Genomic DNA, 21,399 nt, shown 5'->3' on the forward strand with positions numbered 1-21,399 from the left:
ATGAAAAATACGTTTCTATCATAAATAGGATATTGTAGTTTACTACGGAGATAGTATTGGAATTCCATATTGCGAAATAAAACAGAGCATTGGAATTTAATGTTTTACGGATATTATAGCTCTTATAAATAAGGGTGCACGTATAACCCATGCTTAGTTGAGTGAGTACTCTGAAGTCGTAAATGATGAGCCTGATTCAAGCAGGCCAATCTAACGGGATCGACCTATCGCTTTTATATCGTAGCACTCTGCCTAATGCTTGGTGACGACTTCTGGTAAATAAGGACAATGTATACCTTGCCGTGGAAACGATACGGCTAGTGCGTACTGTCGCTAATAAGGTTCATTATTAGGAGTAACCGCCGTAGAAAACGGTAAAGGAAAAGTTCGGGTGCTAATGCCAAATGAACGACAATGGATTAAAGGCAGCTCTGCGAGAAATGTTACGCATTGGGGCACAAGAGGCGTCAGCATCTAGGGATGTCGCGCATGAGCCCAAGAGCAAGAGAGTTCTGATCTTAAGGTAAAATTCCCTTTACATGCCTTCTTGAATTTGTGGTTGTTATTAGGTCGTTTAAAAGGGATAAAGGCTATACAATACAAAGCTTGCACAATGACAGGTGACAATGGCCCAATAGGTTAGGAGTCATGATTTCTTTTTCTTCAGTCGGGAGTGGTAGTTTTTCGCCATCGTGTGCGATGTTGACAATGCGTAGTTCGTACCTCGAAGAAGCCGTAAATACGTTATTAGTGGAGCGTTGCTGATCGCTTTGTGTTCAGTATAATACTGTACCGTCTTTTTAGTTTGACTGGTGTTCATCTGAGAAGCAGAGGATGGCGACCTGATCGTCAAACGCAGATGCATAATCTAGTGAAGGGGTGTCCACTTTACGATTAAATCTATTTATCAGCAGTGCCGTATGATACGCGTAATGGGCTGAGCTGATCCAGAAAGATACTTAGTATATCGTTCTTTGCTAAACGAAGTTGTTGTTGAATTACGTACCAGTCATAATGCAGATTGTTTTTATGTAATAAATGTATTTGAAGGTGCTAAGCTCACGTAAGTGGTCAAAATTATTTGCGTCTCAATTTGAGTATCAAGAACGCATCAGTGTTTTTTTTGTACCGATTCTAACTATATACAAAGAGAAAGGTAAATGGTTTGTTCCTCAAATCAACTTCTCTTGTTCTTTCATTCCCCTCAAGAGGCCCCAGAAATAGGATCCACTTTGAATTACGCATCTCGTCTCTTCTATATGTCTCTCTGTGTGTTTATTTGCATGTCGTGTCTTTTATGGGCGTGTGCTTTATCCTCGCATCGTTATCAAATCGTGAAAAATCCCTTGTTGGCAACTTCGTACATAAGCCGATCAGTCGGTAGGACTCGACTCGGGAGGAAGTATGGGGAATTCACTTAGCGGTAGCGTCGTCACTCAAATAGCGTCTCCTCGATCTTCGACGGGCGAACATCGCTTCCGAGTACTATATGCTGTGCGACAGGCTGCGTTACAGAACGGATAGAATGTACTTTGTTGTGACGACCAATGATTTTGCTGTCTCTTACTTAAGATAGCGGTAAAGGCAGCACCATTGTAAAACGTGGACTTCTGATGAAGCTCACGAACGGGAGATCCGTGGAAGGGTTCCTTAACACTATCACATGACGTTTCTACGCACGGGAGATAACACCTAAGCCCGAATAAAACAAAGCTCTATTTTGTTTAATTAATAGTTTTGATGACTACGTCGTTTTACTATATGAATACGGAATTTTGAAGTTCATTCACTAACCCATTAGAACTGTTAGTTTAATAACTTAGCCTCTGATCTGTGATAAATACATTGTTAAAGTTAGAGGGTCGCGTAAGGTTGCCTGAACTCTATTCGTTATCATACGTTTCAAAACTACATTGATGAAGACGGTAAGCGTAGTTACTTGGTGATGTTAGCGATAACTACTGAACTTGAATATCGTTAACACATAACATCGCACTATAATATCACACTTGACTAGTGCCTGGTCATTGGGTAATGCTTCACAACATATAACAATGTAGTAAGTTGGAATTTATAAATTTCCAAAAGAGTTGGTTCTCTATGATAAAATAATAAATAGACAGGTTTAGGGCCCTGTGACAGTACTATAAAATTAAGTCTTTCTGGGTATATTAAATAGAACTACGATTGGTATTGTTCTATATATATATATATATATATATATATATATATATATATATATATATAGGGTGATGCGATAAATTTGGGAAATATTTTGGCTATGTGTTCATCCATAAGTCGTGGTACCGGACGGAAGTTAATTTTTTCAAAAATTAAACAAAAATTCATCATGGCGAATAATAATGCGTTGTTTTCGGAACTTGAGTGAAAATCGGCTATTCTCCAATATTTCCGCGCTGGACAAACCCCCCTATTGAAATTAGGAAGCTCCTTTTTCCTCTAAATCGACAGTATTTGCTATTGCTATTTTTTGTGCGACTTCTGAGAAATCCGAAAATTTATAGGCTTAAGATAAATTAGAAAATCCTTAGTAGAATGTATATTTGAAAGAAAAACTTGAAAATTCATTGAAATTGACTATTAAGTTATTCTTGATACACATGGGATATTGAGATGAAACTGAACGGCCGTTCGGAGAATATAAAATGCCAATCGGGTTGCTTAGAAAAGCTCTGACGATGAGTTTTCTTTTTGCGCCTAAAGAACTTTTTGGCCGTTTTAATCTCTTGCATTTTTTGGACTTTTGGCCTGCTATATTTTAAGAATTAGCATTGGTTGAAACTTGTCATACGTAGCATATTTGGACAACACTTTAACGTCTACCAATATCACTTATCGCACAGTTACTATCAAAAAGTTATTTACGGATTAGGAAGGAAATATGTTGAAAACGACCCTTCGGCGGTTTAGGTCCGGAATTAAAGCTGTGATTGCGATGGGTAGTACTGGTGTTGCACACACATCACCCTCAGGAGTCACACTTCTAGTTTATCGAAAAAAAAATTGTCGAAATATTTGTTTCGGTTTAGAGACAGTATTAAAACGCTCCAGCCTAAGTCAGACAAAAAGCAAGCACAAGGTGAAATCCAGTGTTTGACGCAACGTTTGCAAATCAAGATTCAACCGCGTAAAGAAACCTACTGAGGGATACACAACGTACTAATTATGATGACTATTACTAGCATCACCGTGTATGCTAAAAAGACACACCTTTCAAAGGAACTCATTGTTCATAGAACATATTTGATAAGTAGAAAAGGACCCTATGTTTGATCCCCATGTTTAAGGTTGGACGACACCAGCTTTGCAATCGTACGACTGGGAATGTCCTCTTCGTAGTTATTCCTATTATAGGCGCGTATGTAAGGTACGAGTTCTGTTTTCGTTGATCAACTGTCCCCTTCCATTTTTCACAGATACGGTAGCGCTTCTCTCCAGCGAAGGAGGGTAAGATATTATGTTTTATTATATTCTACATATAAATTTAAGCGGTACAGATTCTTGTATTGGGCTGTTTCACTTGCCGTGTTGTGAAAATAGAATGCTCAATTGGAGGCCGGTAGCACTCTGTCCTTTCCAAAACGATTCGAATTAATGAAATACGTTCAAAACTATATAATTCATACAGTCCCAATACAATTATCGTCCGGTTTTAACACTATTATTATAAGTTGTTCACTAGCAGAATTTTCCGTTACTCGCTCGTATCATATTAATCCGGTGACGGGTCGTCTGCTGCTAACTAACGGCTGCGTCAGTCTATTGGGAAAAAGGAAAAGTGCATCTTATTATATATAATAGATGACTTTTTCGTTCTGGATGTACAGCAGTGTGCCTTCGAGTATCCCTAAATGAATAAGCTAACTGCGCGCGTGGCTAACCTTGGAACTACTATATAAGAATTGACGTTTTCAAAAAAATCATTTTATTACTTGTTTGGGTTCAACGTTTTGAACGAGTATAAACTTAATGTCGTCGAACCTATTTTAGTCAACGATTAGCATTCACCTCAAAAATATTGTTATCTTTCTTGCTTGTCGTGTTTTTGAGCTCTACTTAAACGAAATTAACTACGGCCGTACCTAAGGCTGAGACGCTGTGTCCCGTATTTTCACATGATGCTTTTTAATTCTTTAGTCATCATTCATTGCGATGTGACCGATGTGATATCTCGTGACGCTGAATGTATGTTTGCAAAAAAGGAGTGTGCTTGTTTCGCCTTAGCTTTTTGTAATTTGATTATTCTGTCCCATTGTTCTGCTGGTGTAACCACGTCCACAGTGACCTATGGAGATCGGCGCGGAGCTAGGGATTATCGTGGTCGTGATGATAATCTGTGTTGAAGATAGTGAAAATTACAAAGAAAGACACGGACAGATAAAGAAGACTTATATCCGACGCCCCTGCCATCACGTGTTTTTAGATGCTGAAATTGAGCTCCGGCGGGACCAGGTGGAACTTAACAAACTCTAAAGCATCGTTTAGTTATAATAATTTAACAAAATCCGCTTCCGTATATCATCTGCCATCCCGCATGTGCCTGTAATTCATGATGATAAATGGGGATTTTAATAGCGAGAAACGATAGACAAAATCAAAATCTACATGTGTACCTCTTCAACGAATCTGCAATACTGTCTGAGAGAAAAGAGGCTGAGTATATTATTTTAAGTGGAAGGGACGGCCCTTTTGACCGAACTGCTTAATGGAGTAGTAGTCGGCCAACCACTCATTAGTTTCACAGTGGTCATACCGACTTGGGCGAAAAATGAGTTGGATTCACTGTTATACCGGTTGCGTCTGCCATTGCACACCACCCAGTACCCAAGCATGAGAGGTATGTTCTGCTATGATTGTCCTTCTGCTATCAATCACCCATTACTCTAATATATATATTAGTTACATACTACTATATTATTGATCTATGCATCGCGGCTCTTATCTTATCATCGTGATATGATCCTACTATATATTTTCTGTGATGCTGTGCCTGTAGCAAAATATTATTCTATAGACCGATCCAGTGCATGATAGCTTGATATCCTGCCCCAGTTGCTATGAAATAGTAGTACGTTTTTATACTCAATAGATTTAGTTAGTACATGCATCAGACCGCTTTTAATATTGGGGAAATTTCATTACTCTCGTTGTAAAAACAGTTGCCCGAATCAAGTAGAACCTTTTTGCAATACATTGTAACATGTAGTTCTTGCCTGTAAATCAGCTGAATTGGAAAGTAGGCGATGTAATCTATGGACGGGAAACCATCTTGGTAGATAGTCGATATTAATTGTCACAGTTTATCGACACCGCTTAAAAAGATTATTCTCCCTCTCATAAAGCATTTTTTTGCAGGCATTCTGTAGAAAAACTAGTAAAGTTACTGTTTATCTGCTTGCGAAACGTTCTCTTATTGTCAGTTTACTGCCTTGGTTTTTCTCACAGGTCCGGATAGTTCGACATCCTCAAGCTAGGGCTGGTGGGCTGAGGAGGATACATGCCTCCTCGATCGATGTGTCGTTGTCGCCACAGCGAGGAACTCGAAGGTAGAATGGTCGCAAAAGTTTCCGAGATGTTCGAATAACTCATCAAGAACGATACCAATGGGATCCAGACGATTTCTATTGATGGCGGGGAAGTCTTCTGTCCGGCTTCCATTTGGAGCCAATGGGCATTCCAGGAGTGAAGACGACCTCGAGAACGATGAGGCTAATGAAGAATATGAAGAGTCCTGGCGGGACTCGCAGGACGAAGAGGAATATAGCACTTGTATTCTATAATAAAGACAAAAAAGAGAGTAGAATAGGGTTTAGAATAATGCAACGTTAAGAAAAAAAAATAAGTACTGTGTTCCTCACCCGTGTCAATCAGTGTGAACTGAGTATGTTGCCGAAATAGGAGGTGAAGAGAGATGAAACCAATGGTCATGTTTTATATGACGTTAAATGTTTACACATACACAAAAAAAAAAAAAAAATATATATATATATATATATATATATATATATATATATATGCAATAACTCGAACGGGCTTCATAAAATAACTAAAGTGGTACTTTTATTTCGTAGTCGTTATTTATCTCAGTAATTACTGTTTAGGTCAATCTATTAAGCATGTTAAAGATCTGCAACGAATCTACCGGCCTTTTTTTTGGGGAAAAGGCTCTGTAGTGGTAGTGTATCAATCACAATGCATTCATTAGCTTTGTACAAAAAACACACAGGCAAAAAACAGTGCATACCTACACGTGTCAGTTCCGCTCTAAATCACCCACCTTTTGAAGCAAATCCTATTGAAATACTTGATTTGATTTGAGAAAAACCTAATTTTCCTTTAATATCCACCTTAAAATAAAAATGGTGTACATATATATAGACCGCAGTCGATATTGCAACCGGAAACAACGTTGAGATTTCAGCCTTTAATAGAGGAATTATAATCTAATTAGTATACATGTACACTGTGGCGTAAACATATAGTAAAGAAAATATACACCATTTTAAAGGTAAACACAATCTAAATATGCGATGACTGGTCCGTAGCAAATGTAAAAGGGTATATGTAAAATGTGTGCGTAGTCGGCAATAGTCGGCGCTTGTGCGAAAAGCAATTACAGTCCAGTTAACTGGCGAGAGAGGACGATTGCCTTATTGAGCGCTGTTACAGTTTTGTAGCTATGCTTACGAAGGTTTGGTAACTGATGCTATGACAGCTGAAATAATTCTTATATGGACATTTATCTTTGTCATCACATTAATGGTAAAACGTGTAACGATACAACTGACGTCGGTCATTCTTGGGCCGGCTGCAGGGCCTCCAAATGTCCTATATCGATGTATGATATATAAGCTTTGCCATCAATATATGCCTATCGTGTCGGCCAGTCCATCGGGTTACCGGATCCACAGACCTATTAACTTTAAATTTACTAGAAAATATACCACTTATTTAGCAAAGCTGATACGATTATGTTTATTCTCGTATGGTTTATACTGTTTACATCGTTTGTATGCATGGCTCCATGCCAGTACTTAGAGATTATCTTGGATTTACCCCTATCGACTTATTTTACCTGCTCGTAGGTGGAAATTGTACTTATCTATTTTAGGAAGGTGAATATTATCGACTGCTCGTTTAATGGGAGTTGTGTGTTTGTGGTACGTGAAGTATGCAATGTGAACCATGATGAATGTTTACAGACGAAAAGCACGATCATGCTGCGCGTACCGTCGTCATATGGTGTACGCAACAAGTACGAAATGATTCGTGTTGGTCACATGTGACCGTGTATAGGAAAACGAAAAACCGTAAGCTGCACCAGAACAGAGAGGAGAGGAATATATTGCGAGCTATTGTTTTGCGGATCCTAGCGGGGAAAAATGATGTAGAATGCGGATCAAAAATAGATTGATTTACCGATTGACTGTAGCGTAAGTGAATGAGTGTGCCGGCATTCATTATCCTTAGAACATTGCGCAACAAGGATGCAGACAGTGTTGATTTTTAGATCATTTTTACCAACCTGTGATTTTGTATAGAAACACTGCAGGTAGACAGAAGGGTCGAAGAACTTATAATAACAACAAATCGATAGTGATCATATTAAAATACTGAAAATCATAGGAAATCAATGAGCTTCGAGGGTAATGCAGTAGAGATTGATCGTGATAACCATATAAAGCTCAAGTAGACTGTAATAAATTATTTAGATGTACAAAAATATCATGATGTCTTGCCTAAGTTTTTAAATACGTATAGGTATGCCACCAGGGAAATTAATAAAGGCAGACTCTTTTTAGCGCCATTTTATATTTTCAATTTGACATAACGTGCTTTCAGTTCGATTATCTATCCTTATTTATTATTTTTATCATTGATTTGCTGCATTTGAAATAATCAGAGTTAAATCAAATGAATGATAATGTAAAACTGAATCGATATTTGGTGTATAGGTTATACTGTACGTTCTCACAAAACAATAAAGCGAGACAACGTCCGCTACTCAAATCGTTAGGCACTACTTGAGACGGCTGGTGCCTAACAGGAAACGAAATGTGTCCAGGCCTAGATTCGAACCGGAACAGCTAAAAATAGCTGTTTGTCAGCGGGAACTCTTCACGAGAATCGAGACCCCTTATCACGAACAACGTTCTACTATGCTGTATTAAATAAGTAGTTTAGATGACTGATTTAAAACATTTACAATCGATTATTTAACAGTTATTTACTAACTACAGTAGCTTTAGGTGCCTGGCGTTCCGCAAAGTTTGTTGGCTTCAACTTTAATTGATAACTGTATTTTTGCTTATGTGCACGGCAAAGTAAAGCAGGACTATTGAACTGCAATTTCAGGACTAATAATATCTTCTTAGATTAGTCTGTACCCGAGCTGCAGTTTACGTTCGCACCCGGACGCAGACATACTTCATTTCGTGTTGGGGGCTAACTGTCTTAAACAATGCTTAACGGCAGTGGCGGGCTTCAACTCGAAAGATTACTTCTTGATTCGCCTTTTTCCTTGGACATAAATCAGTTTCTGTCTTAAGCGTATCCATGAACTGAACCGGTTAATCACCAGCTTGTCTTAAGAACGACGGTCATCACCGACCTCTGACAGGCGTGCATGGATTAAGACGCAAAAAGGAAGCACACCAACTGAAAATCGATCGAAGTCGTTAACGGCAGTACTCATATAAAGGATTGGACTGTAGATTTATTATGTTATTTATAATATTTACAACTGCATTAATTTTTGCTGCAGTTTTTTTTTTTTTTGGATACTGGTATAAAATACTGTGAACAACCAAAGGCAAATATCGTGCGCACATATTTTTTACTTTTGTTTTTTTAACTTATTCTATTTGGCTGTGTACTAAAAAGCGATTCTTTCTCCGCGCTTCAGATTGAAAAAGTTCATAGTAGCATGGTTTATCACGGTCCTGAAAAGCAACGTCTTTTTCTGCAAATTATTAGATTAGACTTTGCCCGAAGCGGCCGAAAAGTTGGCAGAACCCGCTCAGAACCGATCGGAGAAAAAGCAAGATCTGCTCAAAAGAAAGACCGAGCAACAGACAGATTCATATTAATAAAGAATAAGTTAATTCATGAGCCTGTCCCTTGGCAAGTTGAGCTTGCTTTTTTGCAGCATCCACCTCCTTTTCAAAAGGAGGTGGATGCTGCAAAAAATATTTCACAAGCAGGCCCTGCTCTTTTTGAAGTTTTGTGCAGGTTCTACCTATTTTTCCAATTGCTTCTTGATAAAGTCCTGCTTTTTTCGCCCATTTTATCAGCATGTTCAAGTTATTTTGCAGCGATATCGGCCTCTTTTTCAAGTTATTTTCTAACTGAATCTGTTTGCTGCTTGATACGTCTTTTAAGCAGATCTTGTGTTTTCTCCCATTGGTTCTGAGCAGATTCTACCAGCTTTTTGGCCGCTTTGGCCTGTTTTTCCCACTGCTTGTTTAGTAGGTTACGTTCTTCTTCGGCCCGTTTTTCCCCAAGGTCGGCCTTACTCTCCAATTGTTTCTTGATTAATTTCATCTCGTTTTCGATCTGCTCCTTCTACAGTTGACGCTGTCTCTTAGTTAGTCTTGCCCCCTTCACCAGGTGCTTGTGGGAGAGTTCGCTTTATTTCTTAGCAACTTTCTCAACCTTTTGCCTGATAAAATTCAGGGCTGACATTATACGCTTACGTAGTGCCTCGTTATCGAATCCAATTTGGTTCTGCGCAAAGGCAGGTTGAATCTTGGCGCTATCCGCTACGTTTCCAGCAGTATTAGTAGCGTTCTCAATCTGCTCCTTAGGAATGGGGAATTAATTGGCTTTCAAGCTGCTTTTAGCTTTCCAGTTATCTTGATCTGTTCCTTAAAAGTCCTCTTCAGCAAATTGCGCTGTCTTTTGTATTGTTCTTTTATTAGGCCAATATGCGTTCTAAAAATCTTTATTTCTATTTCCAGTGTGTTTTAGAAGAAATAGCTCTTGTGCTTTGCGGGCGTCTTCCTTAGTATCGATCTACTTATCCAGTAAAGCCTTCTGCTTTTTTAGCATCTGGAGCAACTTAATTTGCTTCGTAGCAAGGTTTATTTAGAGCATGCCTTTCTTCGTAGCGACAGCAATTTCCTTTCTTGTTTAGCCTTCTAATTGTATAAGTTTACCGTCAGATAGGTCACCTTAGAAACCCTCTCGAGGATCTTCCTCTGCCTTTCGAGGTTTTTCTTGGTAAGGCTGATCTAGCTGTTCGGACCCTCTTCCTTCAGGTCCAGTGTTCTGCCAAGCATTGTTTCGCTAGGGGCCGCTGCACCTTGTTCACATCATAAAGTGTGTTACCGGTCAGGACAAGATTAAGTTGAAGAAAAAAACGGTATGGCAAATCTGTGGGTATTTCGTTTCGTAGGACCTAGGATTGAGAAATTTAGAAATTCTACACTTAAACGACAGACCTCTCATTTTATCGGTTAGATTTCCTCTAATAGTTTCTGGAAACGAATGTTACCTAAGCCTAAGACGGTAGCGGCTTCTATTGAAGGAAACAATATGCTCTTTATGAATCTATATTTATGAATAATAGCGTTCCTACCTGAAAACTTCGAAATCCTGGTAACGACACAAATGTTCTTGTACTTGAGCGGGGTTCCTTTTTTATTCAAGGTCTTGACAAATCTTAGACACGGCCGTCGTATCCTTAAGCGAGGAAAACCACCACAGGCTGGAAAAAGGGCTTCTTACACGTGGTCAGAATTTGTGCTGAATTAGCATTTACGTATTTTAATCTCCCTGTTATTGGTTCCATCTATTTTCTAAGGCTTTCATTATACACAGGAGAATCATTGTGTGCAAATTATGCTTGTCTTATGACAATAAATGTTACACTCTTGTTACTATGTTATTTAAGAAAGGAATAAAGTGCTTCGAAAAAGTAGAATTGCGTTAAAAAAAAACCATAGTCTATCGAAGAGCTAAGAATGGCTACTTTGTACAAAGAATCGCACAATGTTGAAATTTGGGCTCCCTTGCGTTATTTGCACACCATATGCTCTATGCATTACGTTAATTGCCAGGCTATATGACAGAGGTTCAGATGAACCAGCTATATTCTGGACAATTTGTTTTTCTGCGTGACCTGTTAAATTCTAGCGAGTGCGATTTCCTAGCAAGCCTGCACCAGCTGGCTAATAAACAATGCCTGGCACATAAGTAAATCGGAGATATAACCAGGTTGGCTTAATCAGCACTAGCAGCTTCACGAAGTTTTGCGCCAACGACTGCTTTGCATGCTTCCAGGATGGCCTGTCAACCCGACACGGGGCAACCTCTCCCCCGGAACCCGGGCTAGCATAGTAAAGTGCGCAGAACAAGATATAAAGTAAATAAATGCGCCATCTTTAGTATAAATAGCGTTTGCTAATAGATGGTCATTAACGGGACAATAAACCGTCAGCGCGTGACAACAAAAAACAGATCAATAACCCGTTTAATAGCTACCCCTACGCATATTACTGAAATTAACTAATTAATATTTTGTGGAACTTTTGTAATTTGTAGAAATCGATCCGAAATTTCCGTTACAAAGTTAGGAATGATAGAAAGATCTGTATCAGAGTTACTATTTTACTCTGTTTTTTATTTATGATCATGGAAGTCCTAGGTAAACAGAACTGTCACAGGCTGTATAAAATCACAGGTATTCATATAAATACGACTATAGTATAGCAAAAAAATCATTCAATATATCAATTAAACTGTATTATTATCACAGGAGTTGATATTTATGTTTTTGGGTTACAAAACCAATTGGACAGCTAATTAGTTCATGACGACGGTTAGAAATAGAGTACAATTAAGGTTATCGAAGTTCGACGAAACATAGCTATGATTACACTCGTTTAAGCACCGAATGGTCGCAATGATAACCAACGATAAAGTAAAATGCCTTTAATAGAAGATTCCGAACAATGGCTATTGCTTATGATTTTGATTTATACGTGCTCTGAGGTAATAAGTTAACTGAAGTTTCTGTAAGGATAAGGAATGCACAATGTGGTGTCTATACGCGTAGATTAACATTAAATGATTCAAACGTTAGTATTTACCGTTAGGCGCCCACGACGTGTGAGGTATAAATTTGACACTTACGTGGGCTGGCTGTGTCACTTGCGGCGAACGAACCCACAATCGGACTGCTGGGGCGAAATCTACAAATGACACAGCGCACCACCCGAAGGCGAACTGGGGTCCTTTTATGGTGTTTGTCGGATAAGCTGGGCCGTTTCACAGACTGAATAGACCACCATTCCAGAGACTTGCCTTTGTGCATATGAAGTTTGATATGAATTTGAATACACGGTGATATGATACTATATTACGAGACCATGTGTTATAATAAAACATTATTTATTATTATATTATAACGTTGTTATCACAGAGTATAGATGCTATATCGCAAGCTAGAGCATAAGATGACACAATGTTATCCTCACGGGAAACTGTGCACCGTCCGGTACCGCCACCGTCACAGTTGAAGTCGTAAGAAATGTAGAAGGTTTCATCGTTTATTCTACAATGTACGCTGTATTTTACACATGCGTGAGTTGCATAGTTTTTTTTATACAAGCGGCAACTTTTGAAAATTACCCGTTGTCGTCTTTTGCCCAGATATTCTTTAAAAGGACCAAGGTTATACGACAGAGTGTTTCAGCAAAATGCGCATAATCAGCCTTATCTTTTCATGCCAATTGATATCAATGCTATTAGGCGTTACTTTGATGTTTCTACACGATTACAGTTACGAGAACTGATGAATTTCTTTTCTACGAGGTTTGTTACGAGGTTTGATCTTGTATCACTCTATTATACCTTGGCCTGTGTTTTGGATATATGTTCACCGCTTCCATAAAAAAAAATGTTACTTTTACTATAATATTGGATTTAATACCCATATATACGCCTATATTAGCCCTTATGAAGATTTTTACATACAAACACTTCCTTGCTGCCACGAACCCGCGAACCGCAACTTCGCGAGGTGTCACTTTGGATTCCAGTACCTCATTAATCCTGCAAGTCGTATTCTAGAATGAATTAGCCCGCTGTTTTCTAAAGTGCGGCATTTGCCTTCCAAAACAGGAGTCGTATACTCTATTACTCTAAACCTGCCTTAGGTCGTCCCCGTAAAAAGCTCAGACTAATGTCCCCTACACCCAGCCCTTATTTAATCCAGATCTGTGATAAAAGTCCTGGGTAACAGGCAGTCGTGATGTCAAATGTCAGATAGGTCTAATTAGGTGCCACCTGGAGAGCAATCGTAGATGTAGGCTTCAACGGCTAGGAAGATTATTTATTACTGCAGAATACCTTGGTGTCAATGATTTGTTCCGCCGGTAAAAGATATCTGTTCATCACATAAAATTGGCAGATTACGCTTATGCGTTCAGAAAGGATGATTTGGACAGTTCTGTTTTTTGTGATGTATATTCCATTGAAAAAAAATCTTAGCAACTGATGTCTAAGGCACCTTATTTGATCGTTAGTTGCAGTATTTAATTATTGGCCTCTGTTGCTGCAAGCGGTTTGCGTAACGAAGAACAATAACATGATATTAAGTAAATATTGATGCGGTGCTTCAGAAGGGAGGGATATTTTCTGACTGAAAGATGCGACGGAGCACATATTTAAACCCATGTAAACTCGTAGCTCATTGTTTCGAATAGAAGGGTTGTCGTATCGTAACCCAATAGGTTTTGCTGAAGCTTTACTTTATTAAGTAGGGCATATAATAGTTGTTTGTATTTGTTTGCCTGCTAAAAATACGCATAATGATGAACACATAATTAATTTATAAAAAAAAAAATGCAACCTCCAAATATGTGTACTAACTATTAGAGGTTTACTTTACGCTGGTATATAGTTTAACATGTTGTAAGTCGTTGTTAGAATATGTACGCGGCCTGTACATATTAGGCAAGTCTAGATGTACGTCTAGGCAAGCAACTAGATTTTCAATATTCCGAGCAAAATTTGAAAATCTTGATATACTTGTAAGGTATCGTTTCTCAATTTACATGCTTGATCGCACTACAGAAACGTCCCTTGACACCTTACGTACTTAGGTTAGTTCTAACTTACTAATAAGTATTTAATCGGTGTATTTTCCATTGGTTTAAAGTGCCCGCGCTGTGCAAACTATTGTCTTACGGAAAGGAATCTTAACAACCTATTTTTCGACCATATGCTGAGCGACGTTTTGTGCATGATTCTACGTGAACAGCAGTCAGTCAACATTATAGACACAGTCTACTCTAGTTAGCAGAGAAATAATTCGATCAAAATCGTTTACGGAGAGATAGAGTAATGGAAAGATAGAAAAACTCCGACGAAGACAAAGTAACATGAAAATATACCCTTTTTTAATATTGCTTGGTACTCGGCTAATTTGACGCCAATTCCACCATTTTAACAATTAGTTCAATTTGATTGCAGCTTAAGCAACATTCATGATAAATTAATGTTTTTATTTAATATCTAAAATAGTTAGAAAACGAACAGGCGAATTAACATCGGCCGATCATACTGTCAAAAGAGCTCAAAGTTTTCAAAAGCAACTGATTCCCAAACACTGGAAGCTGAAAGAAATAGCTATAATGCTATTTTTAAAATATAGAGCTTAACATATTTTTCACTAAAGAAATTAGCCATCCGAATCATGGTTATGTTTCATGTACAGGATTGTGAAGGGTGCACTTTTCTGAAGTGTGAATGAAATTCCTCTGAGAAAAATGTAAAGAATGAATGTAAATCGTAGGATACGGAAAAAAACAAAAAACATATGTCTTAATAAAACTATAAAAATACAAAAAATATATATATAATTTTCTTAGATAAAAAATACACGATAATACCCTTGAGAACCCATGTGAAAAAGTCAGAATAAATGCAAACATATGGAAAGGATTGGGATTATATGAACTAAAATTTACTGAGAAAAAAAGCAGCCATAGAATTTTTTTTTTGAAATAATGCTAATGTCTGTATGCGAACTTGACACAAGCAAAGCTACAAAGGCTATCTATGTATAGGTCACAAACAGTCCTTTAAGAACATTCATATGAATTTGCTAAACAAGCCATTCTATGCGGAAAATGGAAAGTCTTCTTTTTTGCCTGCTTACCTTGTTTGAGTGTTCAAAGTGTAACTATACAGCTATACTATACCATCGAAGACAGAATATGAAACATTTTAAATTATCATAGAGATTTTTTTCATTTAAGTCATCAAAGACGAGAACAGCTAACTTGATGGAAGTTCTTTTTTTTTTTTTTCTAGTAAATTCCATAAACAGAAAGGCAGGTAGGTGAATAGCAAGCAAAAACACTGCTAAGAGTTTTCCCATTATACATTCGTTCTTCATTCTAACATACACGACTTACTTATGAATCTGGCTAAAGCAGTGTACTATGTGACCGTTGTGACCTTCTGTAGAATAGTGAAAGCCATATAAAAATACTGTTCGTCTGTTTCTCATGGTTGTCACATACAAACTATACCTAACGGACCTCAATGAGGAACGCTCAACGAGTATGGAAAACGTTTATTTCTTCAAGAATACCAGCACTCGACTATTACTTGGGATCGAAAGAATTGTATAAAGACGGATTATTCAATTGAGAGCATTGATGAAGTGCTATATAATCAGTTGTTTACTGCTAACTAACTTATAACTGTGAACTTAACTTTTTTTTTTAAATCAGTGTGTATTCATGCACCAATGGTGATATTATTATAATCTCACTTGTAAAATGAGTTTTAAAATCATGATCTTGAGGTCCTTCACACCATACGTTTTTATTGCCATGTTATGTACTCGTATTATTACAAAAAAACGATGTACTCGAATAGGTGGCTTCGTAATTACGTCATATAGTTGATACTACAGGAAGATGTTGGGTGGATATTAGATGGTTTGCATACACTGTGCGATGGATACGATTTACGTTTACGCGCAGATTATTTATAAAATGTGCTTAGAATGATTTTTTTTGTTCACAGAATGGCATATGAAGGGTGATCAAGAAACACTTTAATAAATAAGGATTTTTATGTTGTTTTCCTTGCTATATTAGTTCAGAATAAGCGTTGTACCTTCCATATAAGACTCTAAAAAACTATCTTACGAGAGTCAGCCAAAATATATAATAAAAACAGGAATCATATAAAGAACACAAAGGCTGACCTCTACTCAACTGTATGTTGATTTTTCATCCTTCTGTACACAGCTATATTTGTCTCTTAAAATAGCCATAGTTAATCACGTTGTTTTGCTGTCTACGTGACGTATACGTATTTGTAAAAGATATACGGTGATAATTATTAATTGAAAATTATTTGCAGAATATTTATCTTTATTGGTGCATGTAAAGAATCTATTTTGTTTCATTTAGAAAATAAACTGCGCACTCCGTAATAAGGAACTGATACCTGTGCACGAGCGCGGTATTACAGGACAATGCAGCTCCACATGATTCTGCTATTGGGATCTGCTCTATTTTTCGAATATAATTATTTTATTGCATTTCATCATGGCCTTTTCCACTAGGCTTGAAACATCTTCATATCGACTCACGTTCGTCCTGCTATATTATGGGAAAAAAGAGGCGAATAATACGTATCGATCAATGAAGTTTTCCATTCTTACTTATAGAATCTTATCAGATGTATCTGCATTGTAGGCCCCATGCACATGGTAAAATTTATAAAGTAATTTTAATCATTACCTAGCACCGGAACGTAATCGCTATATAGTCGTCATCTAATCTTCTTTCTTGCCCTTTTTTTTGTTCTTTTTCGAGTCCCTCGGAGCTACATCTTTAGGAACGGTACCATCTGCTGATGTTCCCGGTCCTTGTGCGCCTCCGTGCCCCGGCTGTACACCGGCCTGCGTCCATGGACCTTCTTGCATTCGTCGAAGCACGTCCTGCTTCTGACGAAGATCATCCTCTTGCCTGTGGCGTTCCATCAGCTTTTCCGCAGCTTTAAGCTCACGCTTGCGAACCTGAGACAATTTGATAAACACAGACGAACGCGAATATCGAAGTGGTCGCGAGTCATCCCAGTTTCTAACAGATATACTTTGTCCTCCGTCGAAAAAATTATATTAAAAAAATAGGCAAAATGACTGGCCTAAACGTCTGGGCGAGGAGAATGATGAAAAATATTTCCAAAAAACAAAATATACACATTTTGGCCTTAGGTAATAATCATCGGTTAAATCAATTAATTCTTAAGTTCTTTTTTATTTAAGCATCGATATTACCTGGTAGAAGACGACAAGCCGGCATCCGAGTAAAAGCGTGAAGAAGAGAGCAGGAGCCATACGCTCGAACGGATCTCTAAAATTAGTGAAATCGATTAACAAAACGAACAACATTGAATCTGTGTGTATCCGGAAACGCATTGCTTGGTAAATTAAAGTTGGGCCGTTGACGTTATTTTAACGGTTTAACAAAACCATTCCATGTGAACCAATGTTATCGCTAGCAACAATTGCATAGAAGCCAATTTTAAAAAACAACCACTTACTTAAGCATTGCATGCGTGTACACGGCACCCAAGCACAGCACGAGAAGTATCAAGTTGACCAGTTGTTTGACGTGGCCTGAACGTTTGTGAAGATCCAAACCAAACAATGGTGGCCATTAGAAATACTATGCATCAAAGTGGTCAACATTCAAGCTCAGTGTTTCTAGCTTATTATTCCTATACGCGTCCGTACTACTAGCCAACGCTAATTGACAGAACTAGACGCGGCTAAATATGGATTCAAACTCTATCTAGCGTTCCGTTAGTTGTAGCATCATGTGGCGCGACGGACGGAGCCCCCTGTTTCTGACTGTATTGCTTTGTGTCGTAATGTTACATTTTTACCCAGCAATTTCCTTGAGCTAATTCCCGCTTTCGCTCACATCTAACAGGTACGATTTATCGGGTTTCGTCCATTTTGATAAGCATATATATTAAGTGTATTATATATACGTATATATATGTATAAAATCGTATATCGTATGCAATAGAGCTTGAGTCATCTCTAAGATGATGGGGGATAAGATGAGATAACACCGTTTTTCATTGAAAGATATATCTTATTATTGTACTAATATCGATCGTTATGTGCATTCTATTGCGAAATAGAATACTAGAGTGATACTACGAGTCAAATCCACCCGCGTACATGCATGAAATCACCAGGCTTCCCCTTGCGATCATACAGGTAGGATCAGGTAAATGTAAAATGAAAGAAAAAAAAAGGATACAAAAAACAGTAATTATATATGTAATCGATTTCTTTGTAAGGCAGTTGAGGGTCATGGTACACGTGTGTCCATCTCACAAGCTCTTTATCGTACTCGAGCTCGTTTGGCAGACGATTGATTATATTATTGTTATAGTTTGCTACATTTGGATAACTGTGTTAATCTGATTACTTTCTACTCACCAGGAATAAGCAGGAGTGTAGTTCCACAGCAGACTTCGACCCATCCAACAATGAGACGAAGCCATTTCGGACTGATCTTCAATGCGAATAATACCGCTGACGGGAAAACCTTTGCGTATTGTACAAAATTTCGCCTCTGGAAAAAGAATAACAAAACGCTTAATATATTCACTCTTATCTATTCTATATTAATGGCTTCTCTAAATAAATATTCTAATACTTTTATAGGCAGGTACCTGCATCATTATTCACATAATGAATACTATATATAAATAATCGGACGTACCCAGCTTGCGGTAAATGACGGGAGCGACTTAATGTCGTTTCGCCGCCGATACACCGCTATTTTAGACGATTTGTTCGCTCTGTTCTGTTGACCCCTCGCTGATAATAGAGATTCCAATATTTAATAAGTGATTTCTGATATCTCGTACAGCTTTAGAACAAAAAGTGTATGTGTAAAAAAAGGTCCCAAGAAGATACATTTTTTTAAAACGTATGCGTCTTTATATATATATATAATATGCTTATGTAATGAATTTGTTTGGGATTGCTTCGTGTTTACTGCACAAAAAACTTACGATTTCCCGATGCATTTCTCGGTTGATGTTAGGGGTGATCTTCATTGAGCCGACGAATACAAAGAATAAGCCCATAAATACTGAAAGCGTTGTTAATACTATAGATTTGGCCATTTTGCCGGCTTTGCCACTTGTGTGTAAATCTGAAATCGAGAGGAAGTCCTATGAACGTGATTTATAAACCTTCTGACACTCATTGTCAGTTTTAATAAATTCTATAAATGTAGGTGGTAGATTTGGAAGCTCCATTCAATTTTAATCACAAGCTACTGTAAAGTAGGTATTGCATTGTTTTGCCTTCGCATCATAATCCAATCTAAACAAAAGCCCCTATCAGCATTATTTCAACTAACCGAATAACGTTTTTAACCTGTTCATTCTAAATGGACTTGAGGGATATGCACGGACTAATTCGTGGATGTCTCTAGATTTAGCGGACTCAAGATTTTTACTCACCTTTTAAAATTGGTCGGTTGGTTGTTTTCTTTATTGACCTTTTTTTTTTGAATATAGGCCCCCTGTTTACAGGTGGTGTGTGCGTTTATGCAAATGCAACTGGAAACCGTATGATCGATCTGCAGCCCACCGTGCGACAGTGCCGGAAATGGCCGTGGTGGACTTTCGTCAAAGAAACTGTATCAAAAATTTCTGCTCACGATCACCACTGACTCAACGAGAGTTTTTTTTTTGTCTACTGTCAGACAAAGAGAAATCAATTTTTCATTCTTCTTACAATACGATGCCAGAAATAACACTGTTAGTCCCTATGGATAACAGCGTCCTAGGCAGTTACAACTTAAACCCGCGTCACCACAGGATGCATAAGACACAAGAAATGAGATTCGGTGGCAAGCTATGAGATTTTCTCTCTGAGCCACAATTTTACCAGGTATAACTGGGTGTTTGAAGTAGGAAAATAGAAGGTTTGTTGCCTAATCGCGGTGGATGACTTTAAGTTTTGGTGGTTATAGGATGACACGGCAGGGAAGAAAAGGAGTCGGCTGATAAGGCTAGGATGGAAAAATGAGGGTGTCTGCAATCGAAGCGGCCACAACAGAAAATACAACGGTCGCCGCTCCCCTGTGCGGCCTGTGTTTGTTTGCTTTTACTCCTGAGCACGCAGTCCAGGGGTACCGGATAACGGCGGAGAGAGGAGAGAGCGCTGGGCGAAAATGGAGATTCGCGCTGTGTGTGAGTGAGCCTGAGCGGAAAGGGAAGCCTTTTGGTTGTTGTCGCTCATCTCTTTCAAGGGGAAACAGAGGAGGGCAGGTTTACAAAGAGAAAAGATTTCACGGAACACGCGATAGAGGCCGCCACTCAGCTTGGCAAAGTCAGCCGGCTCAACCCGGGTGTCTCGTTCGTGCGGACTCTCTGTGTTCTAACATATAAACTATATTGCATATACACAATGTAACCAAAATCGCCAACGACAATATGTGCATATATGTATATGTATATATATATATATATATATATATATATATACACCATTTAAATGGGACAAAACTTTTTGGACTATTTGTTGTAACAAACATGCGTTCATTTGCTATTCTTGATACCAGAAAAAAGCGTGTTCTCTTCAGAATCAAACAACAACTTTGTCATGGTGCAAAGCAATGTGTGGTTTTAGTAATTTGGGCAAAAATTAGCTATTATCCAGTCTTTTTGCACTAAACCAATCCTCATCAAAGTCAATTTTTTTTTTTTTAATACAGATCGATTGTCTACCGTACTGCTAGTTTTTTTGCGGTCTCTGAAACGTCCAAGAAAATTTTCGCGCGGCTCAACAAGTTTTAGTCAAAGAACTGAGGAACGGCTCGAAACGTCATTTTGATACACCGATTTGAAACTAACAGTTGTGTTAAAATGGAAAATAGAAATTATCAATTGGGTTGTTTAGAAGAGCATCAACAATTAGCCTCTTTACACCTTCAGACTCTTTGATAACTTTGATTTATAAGGCTTCTGGCCTGCTATAAATTCAAAATATAATTTTCTTAGAATATTATTGTTAATAGCACATTAACGTGACATCTTAACAACTTTAAACCTATGAATATTGTTTGGCGCATGGTTACTACTGAACATAGAATAAATAAATAATTTAGTTTTGTTTAAGTATTTGTTTTTATTTAGATAGATATAAACTTTCTAACTGTCAAAAGACGCCTGTCACCTCCTTTAAGCCGGTATTGGTTATACCAATACGAGCTGATGCGAATATAAATCCACAAAGTAACCGGCTCTATCTGAGTGTCTATACATAAGCGCAATTGCATTTCATGAAAGCTGGGATATGAATTACACTAT

At 38.0% G+C, this 21,399-nt stretch overlaps 3 protein-coding genes and 1 long non-coding RNA gene across 21 annotated transcripts in view; 2 read left to right on the top strand and 2 right to left on the bottom strand.

The window, feature by feature from the left end:
• Positions 1-7,746, top strand: part of Mvl (solute carrier family member malvolio) — a 26,769-nt gene extending 19,023 nt beyond the window's left edge. For 8 of the 18 annotated variants that reach the window (XM_022791206.2, XM_022791208.2, XM_086979790.1 and 5 more), the window contains one exon: positions 1,370-1,728. In XM_022791206.2, coding sequence (XP_022646941.1) covers positions 1,370-1,524 — 155 coding nt within the window. In that variant the 3' untranslated portion in view covers positions 1,525-1,728. Of the gene's footprint in view, positions 1-244; positions 524-1,369; positions 1,729-3,437; positions 3,469-4,302; positions 4,859-5,466 lie in introns of those variants that run through there. The other 10 variants (XR_015320782.1, XR_015320783.1, XR_015320780.1 and 7 more) reach the window with 10 other exon arrangements.
• LOC147758026 (uncharacterized) lies at positions 5,643-12,569 on the bottom strand. The gene is given in 5 exon segments (XM_086978613.1): positions 5,643-5,795; positions 9,370-9,621; positions 10,482-10,745; positions 11,013-11,153; positions 12,501-12,569. Coding segments are annotated over 5 exon segments (879 nt in total).
• A 3,023-nt stretch (positions 12,570-15,592) lies between these two features.
• On the bottom strand, positions 15,593-19,224 carry LOC111244287 (putative acetylcholine receptor chaperone). The gene is made up of 5 exons (XM_022791223.2): positions 19,090-19,224; positions 18,509-18,644; positions 17,596-17,671; positions 17,330-17,405; positions 15,593-17,068 (listed from the first exon to the last, which is right to left on the bottom strand). Exons 1-5 carry the CDS (start codon positions 19,201-19,203, stop codon positions 16,826-16,828), a joined length of 645 nt encoding a protein of 214 aa, XP_022646958.1. The 5' UTR covers positions 19,204-19,224; the 3' UTR covers positions 15,593-16,825.
• On the top strand, positions 17,666-21,207 carry LOC111244290 (uncharacterized). Its single transcript, XR_002670840.2, has 3 exons — positions 17,666-17,987; positions 18,205-18,283; positions 18,512-21,207. It is a non-coding gene; the product is annotated as an uncharacterized LOC111244290 (long non-coding RNA).
• The last annotated feature ends 192 nt before the right edge of the window (positions 21,208-21,399 follow it).

This window comes from Varroa destructor, unplaced genomic scaffold (assembly GCF_002443255.2).
Source record: "Varroa destructor unplaced genomic scaffold, Vdes_3.0 BEIS01000002.1, whole genome shotgun sequence".
NCBI classification, from domain to species: domain Eukaryota; kingdom Metazoa; phylum Arthropoda; class Arachnida; order Mesostigmata; family Varroidae; genus Varroa; species Varroa destructor.